Here is a 20,343-nt window from a genome sequence, read left to right on the forward strand (position 1 = left end):
CGATTTCCCTAAAGGTGTTGGGAACAGTAATTCCCTCGTCTGCATGCACACTTCTATGGTAGAGGCTTGGGAGCTTGCACATGTATAAGACGAGATAGTCAGAATGGCCCCTTCTAACCTTAACAAAATATATCCATGTGTGTATAACTTAGGGTCTGATCCTGTAAACACTATGGGTTTGTCTACACTTGGAAATTCACCAAAATAGCTACTCTGGACTAATCCGTTGGGTATAAATCCTGCAGTGGACGTGCCTATAGAGCCATTTCAGTACATTTCAAAGTGCCAACAAGGTCCTGAGCAGAGCGCACCCTGTCTGCAGGATTGGAAAGTACTCAGGATAGCAACTTGTCTTTTGGTCCGCAACGTGCGACGTTCCTCCCTGTGAAATAGCAATAAATAAAGTGTGCATGTGTGCACCCACGTGCGTGAGCACTGCTACCCCTTGCTGGCCAGTGAGTGTGTGCAGGCCTGTGTATTTGGGGAGGGGACAACCAAAGGGGTTACAAGTTCTGGTTCAGACCTGAATCTCAGCCTCAAAGCAACTCCCCAATTGCCAGCCCCTCTCCCCTCCGCCCACCCTCACCTCCCGGGGGCGGCTCGCAGACAGCTGGGCTTTTCTGCATCAAGACTTCCACAAGGTCACCATCCGCCAGTGATGTTCAGTGGGGGCTTTACTACCACACAGAACAGCCTATTTACTCGCCATTGTGTTCCTGGGGGGACGCCGTTTGCCTGACTGCTTGCTGGAGCTGGGCTTTTGTTTGGTTTCGGGCTGCAGGTTTGTGTTAAAAATACAAGGCTATTTCTGGCAGAAATGTTTTCTCTCTCTCTCTGTGTTTCTTCTGCTGCCCCCGTGCCGCCGCCTCCTCTTTGGCTCGCTGAGCTTTGTTTTCCTAGCTGGTGACCAGCCTTGCACGGGCAAACAGAAAAGCGCTCTTCCTAGTAGACTCCCATTTTCCAAGGTGCTACCTGGGACTGGGATATCAACTCGCAGAGTTCTCTTAAAGGGACACAGTCCTGATAAATATCCTACGTAGGGTGGTCTGTGGCTCCCAGCCCTGGGGTCTGACCAGTAGACCGACCGCAACCCGGGGAACCCAAATGCAACAGTCGAGATAAATCCAAGTACCTCAAACCCTAGGGAAGTTTTGAGTCTAGATCCAAACTTTGCAGCTCAGATTCATTTCTAGCTCATACCAAAAGCTTTGGTTTCCCCTGATTGTTGTTAGTGTTTTTAATGCTAATAAAATAGGTCCTTTGCTTGTTTGTTTTTTCTGCATTTGGACTCAAATGTTCCCCCGTAGGATTTTGTGCGAGTGCATGAGAATGGAGCATTCCCATGCAGCTGGCATGGCTTAGCAGTGCCCATTTTATTATTTAAATCATAACTGTCGCACGAAGCGCAAAACAGCCACCTAAGGAATCATAAAAACATGATAAAAACATAAGAACGGCCATCCTGGGTCAGACCAATGGTCCGTGTAGCCCAGTAAGTATCCTGTCTTCCAACAGTGGCCAGTGCCAGATGCTTCAGAGGGAATGAACAGAACAGGGCAATTATTGAGTGATCCATCCCCCGTCGTCCAGTCTCAGCTTCTGGCAGTCAGAGGCCAGGGACACCTGGAATATGGGGCTGCAGCCCCGACCGTCCTCTAAGAACTTCTCTCATTCTTGCTTGGCTCAGAGCTCCTCATTTGAGATCACTCAGTGAAAACATTTCAAAGCCACCTTGCCCACAATAAAGAAACCTGCCGTTGCTTGCGGGTCTGACTCCCCCCTGCAGTACTGAATACAGAACCCACACAGCGGCAGGAAGCCTCTGCAGGGTAACCCATTACCTGCCTGTCAGAATGGAAACCGGGACCAAAATAACTGTGTGCCGAACAGCTTGATGTTCAGGGATAACAATATATACAAAAAGACACCAGCAGTTTCCCAGACTGGGACCCTCTGCCATTCAGGGACCAACTCTGTAATTCAAAGCAACTCCACCTTCTGACACCGAACACCGTAACTGCCAGATGACACCACCACAGCCAGTAACTGAACACAACTGGCACCAGCTTGTTTCTTCCCAGTTTCCCACGGCAGAGCTCCTCTGCAGTCACCGGCGAGCCCTCAGAGAGGAGGGGCTGGCCTACGCTCTTCCCTGCTCCCTGAAGAAGCACATAATGACGCTCAGCTGCTTCCCAGGGCCTACCCAGAGCTCTAGCCCCGAGGAGAACATCAGCACCAGCCCAGGGATGGGCTCAGAACAAAAAATGGGCCAACCTTTTCCAAAAGCGACTCGTGATTTTGGACACTCAAGTGGGAACTCCTAAAAAGCGTCTGATTCCCCAAAAGTGCTGAGCACCCGCCCCCTGAAGAGCAGGCATCCTCACATGTATCAAGCTAGGGGCCCGCAAACGGAGACAGCCAAAACTGCTACAAATGTTGGCCTCACACACTAACACTCCCACACTTAGGAGAAGTTCAGGTCCCCTCTCTAGTAAAAACAGCAAATGGAAAACAACCATAGGCTCTTTCACATCATCATAATTATTCACAATTATTTACAGTAATAATCCACAGCTCTTACACAGCACTTTGTACCAGTAGATCTCATAAGGAGATCTTTATAAAGGGAAGTATCATCATCCCTATTTTAAAGATGGGGGAAACTGAGGCAGGGAGCGGTGAATTGACTTGCCGAAAGTCACACATCAGGCCAGTGGAGAACTGGGAATAAAACCCAGGTCTCTGAAGTCCAGTGCTCTATCCAGGTCCAGGCCACACTACCTCCTGCCTCGTCAGGCTACACGTGTGACAAGAACGAACATTTTATAAAAAGCTCAAAGAGCTCTGTTGGGAAAAAAACCCCAAACCCTCATCTTCCTACCGATTGAGACACCTGGAGTCGGACATCACTGGCATCCAACGGTGACGTATTGGAATCCTGGGATTTCCTCTCTGAACTGGACTGGTTCTCCTGGTATTTCTTGGATCTCACAGGCAGAGACAAGAAGTCCTTTCCTGTGATCTTCAGGTTTCCCATGTGGTGGCTATCCCCATTCTGCTCCTTGGGAGGACAAGAAACGGTTATTGCACAAATCATTCAGCTGAGGCTTAACGTGGTGATTGCAGGTTTACACCTAGAATCTGTAAGAAATTAACCTGGAGATTAGCAGCCATAATCGCACATTTATGATAGTGTCAGGGAGTGTTAGGCATAGACAATTTTAGAACATTATAACGGCGATACTGGGTCAGGCCAATGGTCCATCTAGCCCAATATCCTGTCTACTGACAGTGGCCAGTGCCAGGTGCCCCAGAGGGAATGAACAGAACAGGTCATCATCAAGTATCCATCCCCTGTCACCCACTCCCACCTTCTGGCAAACAGAGGCTAGGGACACCATCCCTGCCCATCCTGGCTAATAGCCATTGATGGACCTATCCTCCATGAAGGTATCTAGTTCTTTTTTTAAACCCTGTTATAGTCTTGCCCTTCACAACATCATCTGGCAAGGAGTTCCACAGATTGACTGTGTGTTGTATGAAGAAATACTTCCTTTTGTTTGTTTTAAACCTGCTGCCTATTAGTTTTATTTGGTGACCCCTAGTTTGTGACTGATGCACCATTGAGTAGCAGACAATATGCATTACTGGAGAGGATGTATCATTCACAGGAAACAAAATTAGTCCAGTTTACACTAGCTTGTCATTAGCATTTTTGGGGAGCACATCATCATTCTTGAAGAGTCCAGGATGGGAAGGGGTGGGGACTTGTGTTCTGTTTAGAGAGGGAGGGATATTTTAGATGTGTGTGTATGAGTCAAGACCAGTAACGTATTATATTTACCAGGCACATAGATAACCATCCTGCAGGCCTGGCTGCAATCCCAGGACAACATATTAAGATGTGACTGGAGGTAACCACCACATCAGAGAGGTCTCCTAGTTGCCTTCTCTCTTCCTGACTGTCAGCTCTCTACCTCTATAGCTGCTTTTCAAAGCCTGCTCAGGTCGGTCAGTTCCCCTTCCCCAAAGGGGCCTGATTCCTTGCTGGAACAATACTGCAAAACATTTGAGAGGTGTCAACTAACAAATAGGACTTGGGACTTTCAAGGATATCACCCGTTTGTAGCGAAAGCACAAACAATCCTGCACAAATCTTGGCCTAAATCACTGATGCAGCGCGTGACACAGAGGCAGCATCTTCCTCTACACCACCTAGCACATGGCCAGTGCTCCATAAGGATAATAAACAGGATGCAAGGATTTCCTATAGGAAACCGAGGAGAACCCAGCAGCTTGGTCACATTTCAAACTACTCAGAGAGAAAAACTATCAGGTCAGGCAGACGTATGTGACTCAATCATTCTGAAGCAACTCCCCAGAAATTGATTCAATCACTTTAATTCCATCCGTAGTGGGTGTAATTGTCATAGAAAAAACCATTTCCCCTACAGATAGTAACAGGCATCTCTCTGATTTGCAAACACAAAGGGTCCTTAGAGCTCAACAAAGGAATCAGCTACTGCAGGAGCAGAATCACTCCCTTTCCATCCACTTGCTTCCACGCCTAGGGAGATATTCTTCCTTTTCATCCATCCACCCTCCAGGAGCCCAGCACAGATCAGGGTTAGAGGCGAGCAATGACCCAAAAGGCAGAGGTTATAGTTTTGTCTGAACAGAGTTGAACTAGCTGAACTTCCTGAATCTGCAGAGAGGGTCGGGGGCCTCCCAAGAATGGGCTTCCTGGAGGTGGAGTATTTTGGCGCTTAGTCTGGATGGGACCAAGAAGAGCAGAGGCACGTGGGTTCCAGAGAGAGGAGATCAAACTGCAGAGATTTAACCTGGATCCAAGTTTTGAACGTCCCGAAGTTCAAGAGTCATTTGGATGAGGGATTTTGATCTCTTGATGGCTCTTAGTTCTATCCACGTTTGCTGGCAAAGCCCTGTTCTAGAATCCTTTCATGCATCTTCACCAACCTCCCTCTGTTGGGAAACCACATGCAAGTAGCTCTTTATATTGACAACAAAAGACACTTCTCCAGAGAAAGCAGAAAAACAGGTGAAGGTGCTGGCTCAGCATGGAATAACACTTTGTTATTTTAAATGCATGATTCAACCCCACCACGAGCTGGTTTCATTATCCCCTCTGACCAAGGGAACCTCCTTTGCCCAGTGGAAGGACAGGCAGGGTTGGGTTTTGAAAAGACTCCACCAAGGCTCTGTCTACACTACACATGTAGAGTACAGGCACTCCGTGGGGGGCTACATGCCGCAGTGAAAGGCGCTGGTAGAGGGCAGGCAGTGGGACACTCTGCTGCTAAAAATGGCATGGAAAACAGTGACTCCGGAGAGCAGAGAAACAAATCAGCCATAGGCTCCCAGTGCGATGCTGTGACAAAACAGGCTCATGTGATCCTTAGATGCAGGGGGGCTGGAACAATTTGTATAGTGGGGGTGCTGAGAGCCATTCAGCCAAACTGCAAACCCTGTATATGATGGAAACCACTTCAAGCCAGGTGGTGTGGCAGCACCTCCAGCACCCCTATTTCCAGCACCTACACGTCTAAACAGGGGAGTACTGAGTCGGAGGAGAAAGGTGATTTTATCTCTGTACACAGCATTTGAGAGATCCATACTGGAATACTGCATCCAGTTCTGGGGTCTAAATTTCTAAAAGGGTGCAGGAAAGAGCCATAAAAATGACTTGAGGGCAGGAGAAAGTGCCATAGAGTGAGAAACTTAAAGAGCTCAGTGTGCTTAGTTTATCAAGAAGAAAATGGAGAGGTGATTTGATTACAGCGTACATGTAGCTTCACAGGGAGAAAATACTGGATACTAAAGGGATCTTTAATCTGGCAGAGAGAGACATAACAAGCAGGATGGATTGATCTATATCAAAGACATTTAAATCAATCAATTTTAATGATGATTAAAATCAATTATTTAAATTGAGGTTTACTCCTTGCTGATTTAAATCATGCTTTGCATTTCTACTTTTTAGTTATTTTACTAAAGAAAGGTTGATCTCATTAGTTGGTAACCACTAGAACATGTTGATTTGCAGCTAAATATAGCATTTACACTAAATTTGGTACTACTTTTTGCAAACGAGGAGGGTATACTGTATCTATACAAATTTATTTAAGCAATTATATAGTGTAATTTATATAACTTCATTTATTCAGAGTCTTAATTTTTACATTTTTATATTAGACTATGGTTAATGATGCATTTCTTATTTACTAGATGATGATTAATTTATTTATTATTTGTGATTTGTATTCATGATCTCTCTGGCTGGTAATACAAATTCAATTATAATGCACAAAAAGAACATTTCTCTGACATAACTAGAAGTACCTTAAAAGTGCTGGATACATAACCACAACGTTTATTAAAACATATTTTACATTTTAAGCTAAATGAGCTATTAAAGAAAGGAAGTATTATCTGTAGTTAATGAACTGAACAGCTTGTTTTTGGTCACCATGTCCTTCAAGGATTTTAGAACTAATAGATCTCATCTCTCACACCTAGTTTTTATTCATAGATTGGAAGAGGAAAACAAGCTTTCCTGTTTTTTTCAATTCCTAATTGGTTCCTTAACTTTGAATGAACAGGTCTTTGAATGAACAGGTCATTGAATTGAACTGGCTGAATAAACTAAAATGAAGAAAATATTCTTTCTGCACAAGCAGAAAAGGCTACTGTTGTCAAAAACTGATTTAATACTTCAATGAACTCGGGTTCCGGGCGCTGACCCAGTGACTTCCACCAGTTCAGCGGTCTGACTTTCTTTAAAACACTGCAGCAAACACGTAACGCTTAGCATTTTGGGGGGTATTTAATTTAAATTATTTTAATAGATTATAATAAGTTGAGGCCTTAACATAGGTTGTCAATTTCATATTTAATTTTCAATAGGTTTGTTTTAAAAAAATAAACCTGCATTAAATTAAAAAAATCCTTTAAAAAAATCATTTATTTTTATCCATTCTCCATCCAACATGATCCAAAAGCTGGAAGTTAAAACCAGACAAATCAAATCATATAACAGAGCACAAATTTTTAACAGGAGAGTGATTAACCATTGGAACAAACTCCCAGGGGATGGGGTGGATTCTCTATTCACGATATCTTTAGATCAAGACTGGATGCCCTCCTGGAAGATGCTTTAGTCAAACAAGTTACTGGGCTCAATACAGGGGTAACTGAAATTTGAGGCCTGCATTATACAGGAGATCAGACTAGATGATCTAAAATGCTCTCGTCCATGAATCTGTGAAAGTGACCGAGGGATCGGGGCAGGAAAGGGTGAGAGAATTGGGTGATGGGGTGGAAAAGAGGCTGGAGAGACTGAAGAGATGAGACAGAGATGTGAGCTTTAACCTGATCACTCTTCCCCCACTGGAGGCTCAGTCATAAGGTGACCAGATGTCCTGATTTTATAGGGACAGTCCTGATTTTTGGGTCTTTTTCTTATATAGGCTCCTATTACCCCCCATCCCCTGTCCTGATTTTTCACATTTGCTGTCTGGTCACCCTAGGCTCAGAGCGGATGGCCCCCCGCCCCGGGCTATAATCACATTCCCTCCAAGTGGGCTGAAGAGCAGAAGGAACAAGGCATCTGAGGCGGCCTAGGAAGAGACCAAAATACACTCTCTCCTCAAGGGCCACTTAAAGGAGAATGGGAGAACTCAGCCGCTGCCTGCTGACAGCTCCCATTTACTCCAGCCTCCCAGCAGGATCTCTGGAAGCTCATAATCCTGCCTGAGGGCTCAGCTATTACACTGAAGCACGCAGCAAACCACACATCAGCGAGAGAGTCCCCAAGGCCATCCGGTTACTCAGCACTAACTATCCCTCAGATGCTCATTCAGACACTCTCTGATCTCAAGCGCCGCGGCCTGGGCGTCACAGCTCCTGAGTCAGAACAGCAGGCTGGATGCTGCGCGGGGGAGGCTGGCACAACTAGCACCACTCCAGCTGCACAGCACAATGTGTCCCGGTCAATGGCTGGGTGAATTAACAGGGCAGTGATCTCGTCGGGGACTCGAGAGGTCTGGGGTCAGACTTACAGAGGTGTTTAGGTGCCTAAAGATGCAGACGGACACAGTGGCGCTGGAACCGTTTTTATAGTGGGGGTGTTGAGAGCCATTGAACCCACTGTAAACCCAGTAAACCATTTTCAAGCCAGCGGGTGCGGTAGAACCCCCAGCGCCAGCACCTACGGATGGACGCCGAGCAGAATTTACACAAACCCCATAGCAGGTTAGGTACCTGATTTCCACTGAAAGCCAGTGGGAGTTAGGCACCCATCCACATCTTTAGGTGCCTACGTATCTTTGGAAATCTGGTCTTTGCTTGCTAGGCCTACCCTGACCCGTAACTCACTCTGCAACCTTGGGTGAGCCAGGTCCCCGCTCTGTGCCTCAGTTTCCCCATCTGTAAAGAGGAGGGGGGGGGTGATAATTCTAACATAGCTAGATCTATGGATGGAAAGGGCAATCTAGATGGTAATTATTACTATAGATTACATTCAAAGCAAGGCAGAGTGCTACTGGCCTGGGAAATCTCCACAAGGCGAGGGAACGACTAGACCCCGTGACAAAGGCAGTAATTGCCAGCAGAATCCCAAGAAGAAAGTCAGTGGCCTGGGGAAGGTTTCACAGGAAAATTATTTTTTTCCCCGAAGATGGGAGGTTTCAGCATCTTCCAGCTGGCTCAGACACAAGCCTAAGCATATGAGAGAGAGAGAGAGAGAGAGAGAGAGCGCGGAGAAGAAACATGCCTGGACCCAACATTTCCTAAGGAGAAGCCACTGGCAGGAAAGCCTCAGTGGTAATGTGAAGGCTCCTGCCTTTGGCCTCTCATTCCACATTCACCCTGAAGACAGCCCTGTCCCAGAGGAAAACAGATTGAGATTGGCCACCAAGAGCTAACAGGGTTAAAAACTAACTATCGTCCTCTCCAGGAAGGACTGTTTTTCAGAAAGTGCAGCCATTGGTTTTTCAGATTTCAACCAAGTGCCTTTTGTAGCTCAACCAGCTGTTCCCCTCCTCCAGGATCCCTAGAAACCCTCTTTGGTTAATCCCAGCAACTCTAGTGATATCTACTAATTGCACATGTCCCCGCAGATGAAGTCATCCAACAAGCCATTATAGAGTCCTGATATTTAATCTCCTAGGCCAGCCAATGCGAATTTGGTTGTCCTGTCTCCCTGCCCCTTCCCTCCATGACTCCTTTAACAGAAGCTCTGCTTACCTTTTCGGAGGGGAACTTCAAGAGGTCTAAACTGTCCATGCTGTTCCTTTGGCTTCTCTTAGGCCTAGCTCCTGAAAAACAACAACACGGACTTGCATGAAGTGGCTGTCACCTATTGTCGGCATTAATGTCATGCAGATAAAATTCAATCCACAGCAGACCCCGGCTCCTGTTAACTGGAGTGATATAAAGTCAACAGGACAGGATGTTGCAGCCGGGTTGTCCTTGAGATTCAGAACATGTTTTGTTCCCTTTTGTTTGTTTTTTCAAACCACTATCGCAGTTCAGTTAGTAAAAACTAGAGCAGGGTTTCTCAAACAGGGGTCGCCGCTTGTGTAGGGAAAGACTGGTCCCAATCCTTTAAATGTAGTGTCTCTGCCACCTGAAATCACTGAATGTCACATGGTTCCCACCCAAACCTAGACTCCCGAGAAAGGGAGAGCCAGGTGGGGGTGGGGGTTGTGCCAGGAGTTTTCCCAGCCATGGTGACTATAGCATAGTGGGGACGCTGCATGTATCTAATTGGAAGTTTTCAGGCTCAGAAAACAAAAGCCATCCTGATTCCTGAGAATGGAAACTGTGAGAGGTAGAGGAAACTACAGAGCTTTGTATGGTTCCTGTGACAGCAAATTCAACAAGAGCAAAACTATTCTGATTTCCCACAGCAACGCCCATTAATAATCTCAGATATTTGTATTACGGTAGTGTCCAGGCACCTGGATCAGGATTGAGATGCCATTGCACTGGGGATTGCACAAAACACAGCGCAAGGTACATTCCCAGACTCAAGGAATTTACAACCAGTTTAAGACAAAATGCAACTAATGCATGTAATAGACACACTAAATGGTGAGGGGGGGCGGGGATAATTATGGGGAAGCAGAGCAGCATTACGCTTCTACAGGAAACAACAGCACCAAGCTGAGTCCAGCTGCATTGCGAGCCTGTGTGTAACCGGGACCTTCATGCCGCCAAAGAACCGGAGCGAGTGAAGGGCCCGTCGCCGAAGTGCCGCCAAAGACCTGGAGTGAGTGAAGGGGCCATCGCCGAAGTGCCGCCGAAGACCCGGACCACCGGATTCTCAGCCAGGGCTCGCAGGGCCTGGGGCAAATTGCCCCACTTGCCCCCCGCGGGCGGCCCCAGCAACAGGTTAATTGGAGCACCAGTAGTCAATTAAGGCCGTGTGAGGAATCTAATAAACCCCCCTGCTTCAGGCAGTCAGAGGGGGAGGAGGAAGGAGAGAGGACTGGAGCTTGGAGGTGTGTTGGGAGATGTAGAAGCCCAGAGAACCGAAGTAAGGGAGACCCTGCCCCGGCAGGGCAGGGAGACTCCCTCCCCCGAGTGCCTAAGGACTGAGGATAACCCCACCTAAGGGAGAAGAGGGTAAGAAACCCGCACAGGTTGAGAGGGGCTGGGACTCAGAGCGAGCAGCAAACCCAGACCCCTACCCTGCTTCCTTCCTCTACCACCTTCCCGGGCACTAGCAGGGCCCTCGGCACCCAGGAGCAGGGGCAAGGGGGTGACGTCTTAGCCCTCCCCCCCCAAGAAAAGCGCAGGACCCACCATATGAACATCGGCCATCTTGTCACAATGGTAATTTCATTTTACTAACCTATATCTAATTGCATTACCCCTAAACTCTGTCCTGTCAGCCTAAAATACTTGGATTATTACAGTCCTAAAGCCTCAGTTCAGCAAGACACTGACACACGTTTAAGTCCATCTCTATTCAGCAAAGTGTGGCAGCACCTGCTTCGTTTTAAGCATGTGCTAAAGTCACATTAAAGTCAACAGGAATTCAACACATGCTTAAAATTGAGCACAGGCTGAATTGGAACAGTTTGTGGAATTGGGACCTACACAGAAATTAAATCTCTCTAGAGAAAAGGATTTTTTTTGTTAGGCTTGAAAGCAAAGAGCAAGGTGAACACCGGGGCAACCACCATGTCCCTCCAACAGGGAGATCTGTTGCCTTGCCACAGCTGCAAAGTCAAGGCCAATGTCTCAGCTGGCACTCGCTCAGCAAAACAGGACTCTATCCCGGAAGTCAGGCAGTTGGCCAGGGTTCAGCCACAGAGCTCGCCCAGCTTTTGGGCAGATGGGAAGAAAGGCCTCTGCCACTCTAAGCAACTTGGGTAGAGCTAATTTGCTTTTGCAATTTTTGCCTCCGTCCCTGCCTACTTTTGCTAAGAGACCTTACAGAGCCTCAGTATCTGAGAGCATTAATCATCAGCCGCAGCATTTGCACTCAGAACACGAACAGGGCCCAAGTAAATATGTGCTCGGGTCAAATTCTCTATTGGTGTAAACTGACACGGCTCCGCTGCCGCCAATGGCATTGCACCAATCTACACAATCAGAGAGTTTGGCCCACTGTCTATAGAGCACCTGTTCTCTAGTCATTTTAAAGCATTTTGCAAACACTGCCCAAGCCCCTCCTGGGCCCCCGCCCCAGGACATCGCTGTCCCTTGGAGCCTAGACAGAGCCCAGAGCTGAGCCCAAGGTCACACAGCAAGGGCCTGGCAGCCCCAGAATGCTCTGACCATGGAGCCACATTCCCTCCCTTTTCACAAGTCATCTTCGGGCGCTGACAGAGCGGAGGGGAGGGGCCCTACCACCTAGGCTCCCCCGTCCCCACCCCAAATCGAAGTGTGCTCCTCCCATCCCAGTTACCAGAGTTACCTTCCAGGAACCTCCCATTAAAAACAGAAGGCGTTTCTCGGACAACATTCATTTTGGAAGAATCTTTCTCCTGCATCTGCTGTGACGGTTGCTCCCTGATATCCAGGAGTGCTTTGCACCCTCTAGGTATCAGCGAGACTCAGAGAATCTGGGCAGGATTATTATTTCTGCTCCTAGAGAGATTCTCTCTGGGTGCTTCTGTATAAACAGGGAGTCCATATGGGAGTTGAGAAATAGAAGGCGGGGGGCGGGAAGGGGGCGGCGGTGTTAAGGACCGTTCAATAAAGGTGCCCACAAATCTCCACAGCTACCCGAAAGCTGCTCAAGGCACTGAACTTTCCTTGGAGTAAGTAAGCAACAGCCTCCTTCGTTATGTGCAGCGAGGGGTTTGGAACCAAGATCATTATAAACATTTAAAGCAGCTTCCACATTTTGTTCTTGCTGAAGCAATGCTTTTGAGAGGTGAAGTCCAGTGTTCTAAAGCAAGCCTGCACCCCGGTGAAAACAAAGAGCAGTGCTCTGATTAGATAAATAGAGATCATTTCTAACAGCCTCAAGACTCGTTAATTATACACCTCCATCCTCACTGCTTGAGTGTATTTGCAATAGCATTAGACCGTTGGAGATAAAAGCATTAATCTCTGATCTGACAAACCTACCTTTCCTTTGTTACTTTAATATACGTATTCATCTGAGACTTTCCCAGTAATTGGGGTGTAACACAATTTGTTTTTTCAGTTGTGGCAGTGTGGTCTTCCTTTATTGCCACTAGGATTTCAAATTCAGCTGAGGGAAAAGTTAAGAGTTAACAAATACATCTTCCAAATATCTAGTTACCTGGGAGAGAAATTAAAATCAGTTATGGGGCCAAATTCTGAACTCAGTTACCACAATTTTTCCACACTTCCACTGAGTAATACCTTACTCTGCAAGCAGCCCCATTCAAACGAATGGACGAAGAGTAAGATACTGTACTACTCAGTGTGAGTAAAGGTCTCAGAAGCTAGCCCTAAGTTTGGAGTAAATCCACAGAGCTCATTGGAGTTTCTTCACATTTACACAGGGGTGCAACCAACACCAGAATGTGGTGCCTTTAATCACACTCAGCCTCAAGAATAGCAGAGATTTCCATACTCACCTAACCACTGAGAAAATGTGAATCCAGCTAATTCTCTATCACAGACCAGGGCATCTCTTCAGATGGTTCCAAAGTAACTTCGGGGTGTCCCGTCCCACAACCTCCTCCAGATTATTTTTCCCAGAGATATTTGTAACTGCCTAATATTCAGCAAAAAAAATTGACACTCTCTTTCTCTCTCTTTCCTCCACTGATCAACAGCAGCAGCCGTGAATGCAAAAGATTGAGCAACTGAAAACCTGTGTCTGTTACTCTGTAGTTTTTTTTCTTCTCCCCTGTATTTATTGGCATGTTTACGAAGCCCATTGCAGACTAACGGAAAACCTCAGGGGCATTTCTAAATGCTCTCTCTGTCTTTAAGGTTTGCAGAGGTCTTTAATCTAGCAAGTTGAAACCTTTTTGTGAACATCAGCTGAGCAACCTAACTGACTGACTGTATTCATGGCTTATTTTTTTTTGGAGAATCTGGGTTTTTTGTTTTTGCTTTTTTTTGATACTCAAGGTCATGGGTTGTTTTTTTCTAAATCGTTTAAAAAAATATATCCACTTTATGAGCTAAATAGCTTGATTAACCAATCGGAATCTCTCTGGCTTGACGATTTGGGCTGAGTTAAATGGTTTTCACATTTCAGTTTTTGCGTTTTATAAAACCGGATACGTCCGCCACCACCTGATCTTAAAGCAGGCAGAAGCGACGGCCTTCATAAAATGATCTGTACTGAGATAAGCACAGAGAGACACACGTATGTTCTCTCTATGCACATATTTGAGATATACTCATAAATACCCCCCCTCTCTTTTAAACCACCTCGTCTCTACAAACACCCGTTCTTACCTCTTTACCTTTCTCCACCTCCCACAGACAGCCCTCCATATCTACCTATATCCAACACCCATTCCGACCTCGCTCTCATACACACATTCTGTATTTCCCTATATTTATACATTACTACTCACAGCCACCACCACCTTTGGGAGAGTTAAAAGCTCTCCCATTTCCTGGAGTGACTGAATTATGGAAAGTAGGTTCCAGCTTTGCAGGCCATGGATCCAGTTGTTTACCAGAATCGACTGAACTGGAAAATCCTGCCTTTTTCCTCTCCAATGTCCAGGGCAGGCCTTGGGAATGGCTCCCCTCGTGCGCAGCAGGAACGTCACTGCTCAGCATCTGGCCCACTGGCCTCTTGGTGACTTTGCATCAGGCAGTGAAAGAGAAGGGGTCTGGCCCGTGTCTGCAGCGCAGGAATCCAATGCGACGCGCTGGAACGCACGCTTCCGCTAGATACTCTCCAGCCTCGCTGAAGTGACGTTAATAGGTCAGAATCAGGGTACGTCTTGTGTACTGACAGGAGGATCCAGGGACGTCTCGCGACACCTCTACCACTTTTATCGTCCAGAGGGGCTGTTTAATAACAACAAACCCTTGCCCTGCTCCAGCACCTTCTGCACAGGGCTATGAAAGCACTTTGCCCCATGAGATAGCCGGGGAAAGCGAGACCTAGGGAGGTTCAGTGACTTGCCCAAGATAATGCAGGTAATGACGGGCATTGGCAGAGCTGGGTGGGTGGAACCCAGGACAGGAGGTAGTTCAAGCCGCTGCAGCTCATCCCTCTGGCACTTTGAGAAGCCGCGGCACTTCATGCCGTTGTTATTTGCCCTTCGCCGGTCACAACTAACAACCTTCACACAAGCCTTTCAAAACATGTTCTGTTTGTGTTTGAAAGGGGCAATACATTTATACGCATCTGTGAGCCACTGACAGACGTGTTTTATGGACGGCTTTCTTATTCTGTAAACCATTAGCTCTAAACTGACTGACCACGTTTGGGGTTTTAATTTGCCACTCATTGATGTTGAAAGGGATTTCCAGTGCCGTGTTTTCTGCAGTGAAATACTTGGGGGGAGGGGAGCAGATGGGCTTTAGAAGAAGACACTTGGAAAAGATGAATTATTTGATTTTAAAAGGCTTTTTATTGCATTTGTATCCAACCAAAAAAAATAGAGGCCCCAGTTCAGCAAATATTTACACGTGAGTAACTTTACACATGTTGTGAGCCACTCTGCACATGTGGGCAGGTCTGCCGGGTTTGCTAAGATTACTCCCAAGAGTAAAGTTACTCACATGCATTATGAGAGACCCACTTTGCTTGGAATTTGAGACTATCAAACAAGATTGCAAGCGTTTTATTCTCTGCTCATCTTCCAGGAAACATATTGATTCAAATGCTTCCCTATGGAGAATGGAATTTAATCGAACGTACGTGTGGTTAAGGAAGCACACATGACATACAAGGACATCTGACAGTAGCATGAATGTCTCAAGTGCTCCAGATATACAGAGATGTCCTGAGGAGAGGATTTTTCAGTCTGGATTAAGTTCATTTTACAGTTCAGGTTGCAGGAGGCTCAGGGCTATGATTCACATTCAGTGAGTTATGAGTTGTCTCGTAAAATTTCAGCTCCAATGGTGGATATTATTATTACTATTTATTTGCACAACTGCTGCAGGCACCCTATCTAGGGGCAGGCAGTGTGCATACACACAGCGAGAGACAGTCCCAGTTTTACACTCCAAATACACAAGAAAAAGGGTCTTGTCCAGGGTCACACAGCAGGTCGGTGTCAGAGCCAGGCACAGAGTTCCCCACCCCAATGCCCTGTCCGCTGTACCCTGTTGCTGGCACTACAGCAATTGAGGAAAACGTGAGGTTCTCAGCTAGCATGGAACACAGAAGCTGTCCACAGCCCTGACCCGACAATCTGATCCGTGCAGCTGGGGATCTGTGATGCGTTGCACCCAGAATAGGATGTACAGATCCATACATGTCAATCAGTCTTCAGGATCAGGGACTCTAATTTTATCAGCAAGAGAGAGAGAGAGAGAGAGAGGCCCAAATCAGAACCTCAAATCCGAACACTAAGGTTGGATCCAAATCCCTGGATCGAGCCTGCCACTGCAGTTCTGGGTTGGGTTAACAGTCAAAGCCAGAAGTTACCAGTTCTCCGGTCCAGATGCCAATGAAGTCCAAGATGACAGGCGAATCCTGAGGTCACATCTCACAAGAACATCACCAAAGAGGCTGGACATCAGTAAGGATTCAGCCTCCAATGCAAATGGCAGCTCCTTAGCCCCATCTCTATACACTGTGCACCTCTAATAGCAGCCAATGCAGCCATTTCAGGTTAGCAGTTTAGTTGGAGTAACGTTACAGCTGTGACTGGGTACGGTTCCCTCGTTCCAGATACCCCTACGGATGGAGACTGGCGTTTATCTGGTGTTCGCTGTAGGATCTTGAACAGATGGAGGATGAGGAGAGCGCATACACCCGTAGGGGGCAGTGGCTCTGCAGAGAGAAGGCCTTCTTCTATCTAATCAGCGCTCATTGACAGAGGGAAGCATTTATGGGCACTCCGAAAGCTGTGCCGGCAAATTCCACTGGCAACATGCCATGGATGCGCTTTGCTCTGGCAAAGAGGCCAGCTAAACATGAAGCAGCCCTTAACTACCCCCTTCAGTGCCAAGGTTTCATCCCAGTGCTTCTCAATCCAAAGAGTGTCTTAGCATGTAGGTCATGCAAATGCCATGCTTTCCCCCGGGGCCAAGAGGCTATGGAGTGAGACCCTGGGTTTATACCCTAGTGCGGCACTAAGGATGCGTGATTTGGGTCTTCGATTGAAAAGTTCAGCCAAGCTCGCACCTGCCCTGTTTCTACGGGAAGGTTCTTCCCATGATGCTTTTCAGGAAAACGAGGCACAACCTCTGTGTCCACCTTGCCAGTGCTGCAATCCCCAGCCATAGTGCAGCCGGGTCAGCTGGTTGCTGCCATAACAGCCTTTGAACATCCCAGCAGCACTGCAGGTCACCCCGGGCCACGGTTGCGCTGGTTCAAGGCGCTCTCTCAAGCATACAATATATGGAAGGCAAGAAGAAGAGGAACACGTTGTAAGATCACAAGCATGAGGCATTCTGCTTCCTGGTGGAAACAAGCACCACCGCCATGCTCTCACGCTCTGCCCTTTGTACAGCACTGTTTAATTACAACAGGCTGGGGAGGCGGTATGCTGAGGGGAAGGAGTCAGTACTGACTCGGAAGGAAAGAGCAATAACCAACACTGCTTCCTGCAGCACTGGCATTTCCCAGGGAGGCCTCCCAACAGCCGGGCCCGGCCTTGCTTGGCTTGCGCGACTGTAGTCACTGGTGGTGCACGGTTGCAGCGGTAGCAGCTCAATACAAAATAAGACACAACCATAGAAACCACTGGGAGGGGAAATCTCTCTTCACCACCACCTGTTAACAGGGATTTTCCTAATCGTGGTGATGAGCCCCCACCTGTAATCCAGCCTCACCCAGAGTCGCTGTACCCCTCGCGAGGCGAGCGTGGGCTGGGAGAGCTACGCTCTTTTAAAGACACCCTCCGTCTCCGACGGGCACCTCGGAGCTGCAAGGCTTTGATAAGATCCCGCAGAACGTGCGTAGCGGTGACTCAGGGGGCTGTTTAAGGAGCTCTCCTCGAGATGACATGTGCTTTGATGACTCCTAGGCTCCCCCACCCGCGGGGAGCTGCCTACTCCATCCCCGTTAAAGACAAAGCAAAGCCCCCTCTGGAAGTGTAACGAGCGGCAGTTCTATTTGTGGGCCAGGGACATGCCGAGCCCCTGTGGGGAGGCTGCGCCGGATTAAACCCGACAGCGAAGCTCCACAGAAATCCAGTCTCTCAAGGCTAGAGGGCTAAGATGTTCTTCTACCCGCCCTCTCTCTGGCTCTTGCGGCAGGGCCATGGCGCAGCTCGCGTGGTTGGCTCAGCGGCTTGACCCAGTGCCACCGTGGGCACAGGGGCTGCCCTACAGTGCGCCAGCGTCGCCACAGATCACCACAAAACACGACACGCTTTGGCCCTGGCCCTCGGCACCCTTCAACGTTCACTCTCTCAGGAGCTGCTTCTCTCCCCCTTGGGGCCTGAGCCAAAGCCCAGTGAGGTTAATTGAAGGACTAAAAGGGGAAAAGGGATTCGAGCCTTGGGGTTCAGGATCTGTGGGTCGGCTCCTGAAAGGGGCTTGCCAGCCCCTTGCTATTTGAGCTCCAGCCCGGCATGCTCCCCCCCTCCACCCAGGGCATTTAAATTGCCCAGCTGGCAGATTTTGATGTAGGAAGTGTCAACGGCGGCGCAGCAGCCCAGCCACAACACCCTTGCTGTGCACGGTGGCTGCCGTAGTGCAGACCTGCCGTGTATGTTTGCCCAGCACCTCGCACAACGGGGTCCGGCCCCTGGCGAGGAGATCTAGGCACTACCGTAAATACCAGTCCCCAGAACAGCCACCCGGCTTTTGAAAAAACACCCACAAAACAGGCCCTGTAAAACTAGACTTGGCGTCGAGGGCTCAGAACTGCCCTGAGACGTGGTCTAGTGATTGGAATGCACACAGCGCGGCTCTGATCGCATTCTGCTGACACCTGCCAGGGAAATCTGTGTCAAGCTAAAACGCCATCATTACAGCAACCTCTTCAAAGGGGGTGGGGGCGAGCGCACCAGGGGGGTGGGGGTGGGAGCCTGCAGCAGGAGCAGCAGCTCACTTAGAGCTTTAATTAGTCTTCAAACACATAATGGGTTCGGCTGCTGTAAATCCACTTGACCTCCCCTATTATCAACACTCCTCCCCGTGCCTGACAAAGGCTGGCACTTGCTTTCCCATTGCCCTGAGATAGCACTACACAAATAATACTGGTTATTTACAGTAAACGGGTGCTGACAGGCCTCATGACACAGAAACCGAACTGCTGGCCAAGGCCACTAAACCCCCGTCTCCTGTACCTGAAACCATGGGATAGTGACTGGGGATTTCCCCTTTTGACTTGGTAACGGCTGCAAGGTTTTGGGGAGGAGAGGAGTCCTGGGATCTCCTGGCACTTCAGTGGCTGAGTGTGCAGGGAGGAAGTACAGTGAGAGGATGGCGACTCAGCTGGCTTTCAGGCAGAACATGACTAGCTCTGGTTAAACTATCTGCAGAGGGGACGGTGCTGGACTGAGCCTCCGGAGGGTTCAGTGCATGGTGCTAGCAAATATTCCTTGAGGAACCTTCGGCCAATCTCTCTGGGCCTCAGTTCTCAATGATAAGCATATTCCCTTTCTCCCCCCACCTTTTTTGGACTGTGAGCACTTTGGGGGAGGGACTGTCTCTTCCCCTGGGTCCGTGCAGTGCCCAGCACAAAGGGGCCCTGATCTCCAGCATGGTCTCTGGCTGCTACAGGAAATAAATAATGACTGTGCCGGAGCCTGCAATGTTCAGAGAATCCAGCAAAAGTTGACTCCCCAAAGCCGGCTGCTGGACTCTTGTGTCTACAGAGTTACAAACACAGGGACTCGATATTTTCCCTACCCAAGCAAATAAGACATTTCAGGGTACATGTACCGGTGTCTGAGGTCTGCACCAGGCTAGGAAAAAATACAGCTCAGAATCCAATGGATAAAGATGTAGTGACAAGAAGCATGAGATCACCCCGTGGATAGGGGCCAGGATCAAACCTGGCTGCTTCCCAAGTCTAGCTGGACTCTCCTCCTAAACGCTGAGTTCCAGGACAAGGCTCTGCATTCTGGGCTCTTTCCTCAACATACCAAAAGCAACTAACTGGCTGGGAACATCAGGTATCCAGCCAGAGCGAACCCATTTCCGCTGGGAAGACAGGCTTCCAATGTGTTTGTGCTGCCTAGCTCTGGACAGCTGTATTCACCGGCATAAAGAACAGCAAACAACTGAATCAATATTAGAGCCTGAATGTTATCCCCAAACTCCCCACGATAACAGCTTTGAGAGATTTTTTCCCCCCCATGACAAAACTGTTCCTTTAAGATAAATATAATATACAACAACAACATCGCACCTCTCAACCAAGCAGCTTCTCAGCTGCTTGATTTGGCAGGAGATGCACCACAATGTTGTCACCCTAGTTCTACGCCCTCCGGCAGCCTGGCTCAGAATAGCATTAATAATATTTCACAAGTACACGGCCCCTGGGAGCCCGTCGGAGCTCAGCAGCCTCCATGATGGGCAGCCTGTGCTCAATGCCTTACGTAACTGGGGGAGTGGGCGAGGGGCAGGAAGGTTAAGAGGGAAATACTGGACAGGACAAGCCCTGCCTTTCCACGCTGCCCTGAGATCTTTGATGGCCACACGGGACAGGCAGGACTTGAGATGGGAAAGCCTCCTCTGAGACGCTGAGATCACAGATGCATCATCCCCTGGCGAAAAGCGCATCTGACC

General features: G+C 48.2%; 1 protein-coding gene across 8 annotated transcripts in view; it reads right to left on the bottom strand.

Moving 5' to 3' along the window:
- The window catches only part of GPSM1 (G protein signaling modulator 1), a 140,182-nt gene that overhangs the window by 38,375 nt on the left and 81,464 nt on the right, over positions 1-20,343 (bottom strand). For 6 of the 8 annotated variants that reach the window (XM_044992587.1, XM_044992585.1, XM_044992588.1 and 3 more), the window contains 2 exons: positions 9,265-9,335; positions 2,882-3,061 (listed from right to left, as the gene is read on the bottom strand). In XM_044992587.1, the coding sequence (XP_044848522.1) occupies positions 2,882-3,061; positions 9,265-9,335 (251 nt within the window). Of the gene's footprint in view, positions 1-2,881; positions 3,062-9,264; positions 9,336-13,085; positions 13,104-20,343 lie in introns of those variants that run through there. The other 2 variants (XM_044992593.1, XM_044992586.1) reach the window with 2 other exon arrangements.

The sequence above is a fragment of the Mauremys mutica genome, chromosome 18 (genome assembly GCF_020497125.1).
Source record: "Mauremys mutica isolate MM-2020 ecotype Southern chromosome 18, ASM2049712v1, whole genome shotgun sequence".
NCBI classification, from domain to species: domain Eukaryota; kingdom Metazoa; phylum Chordata; order Testudines; family Geoemydidae; genus Mauremys; species Mauremys mutica.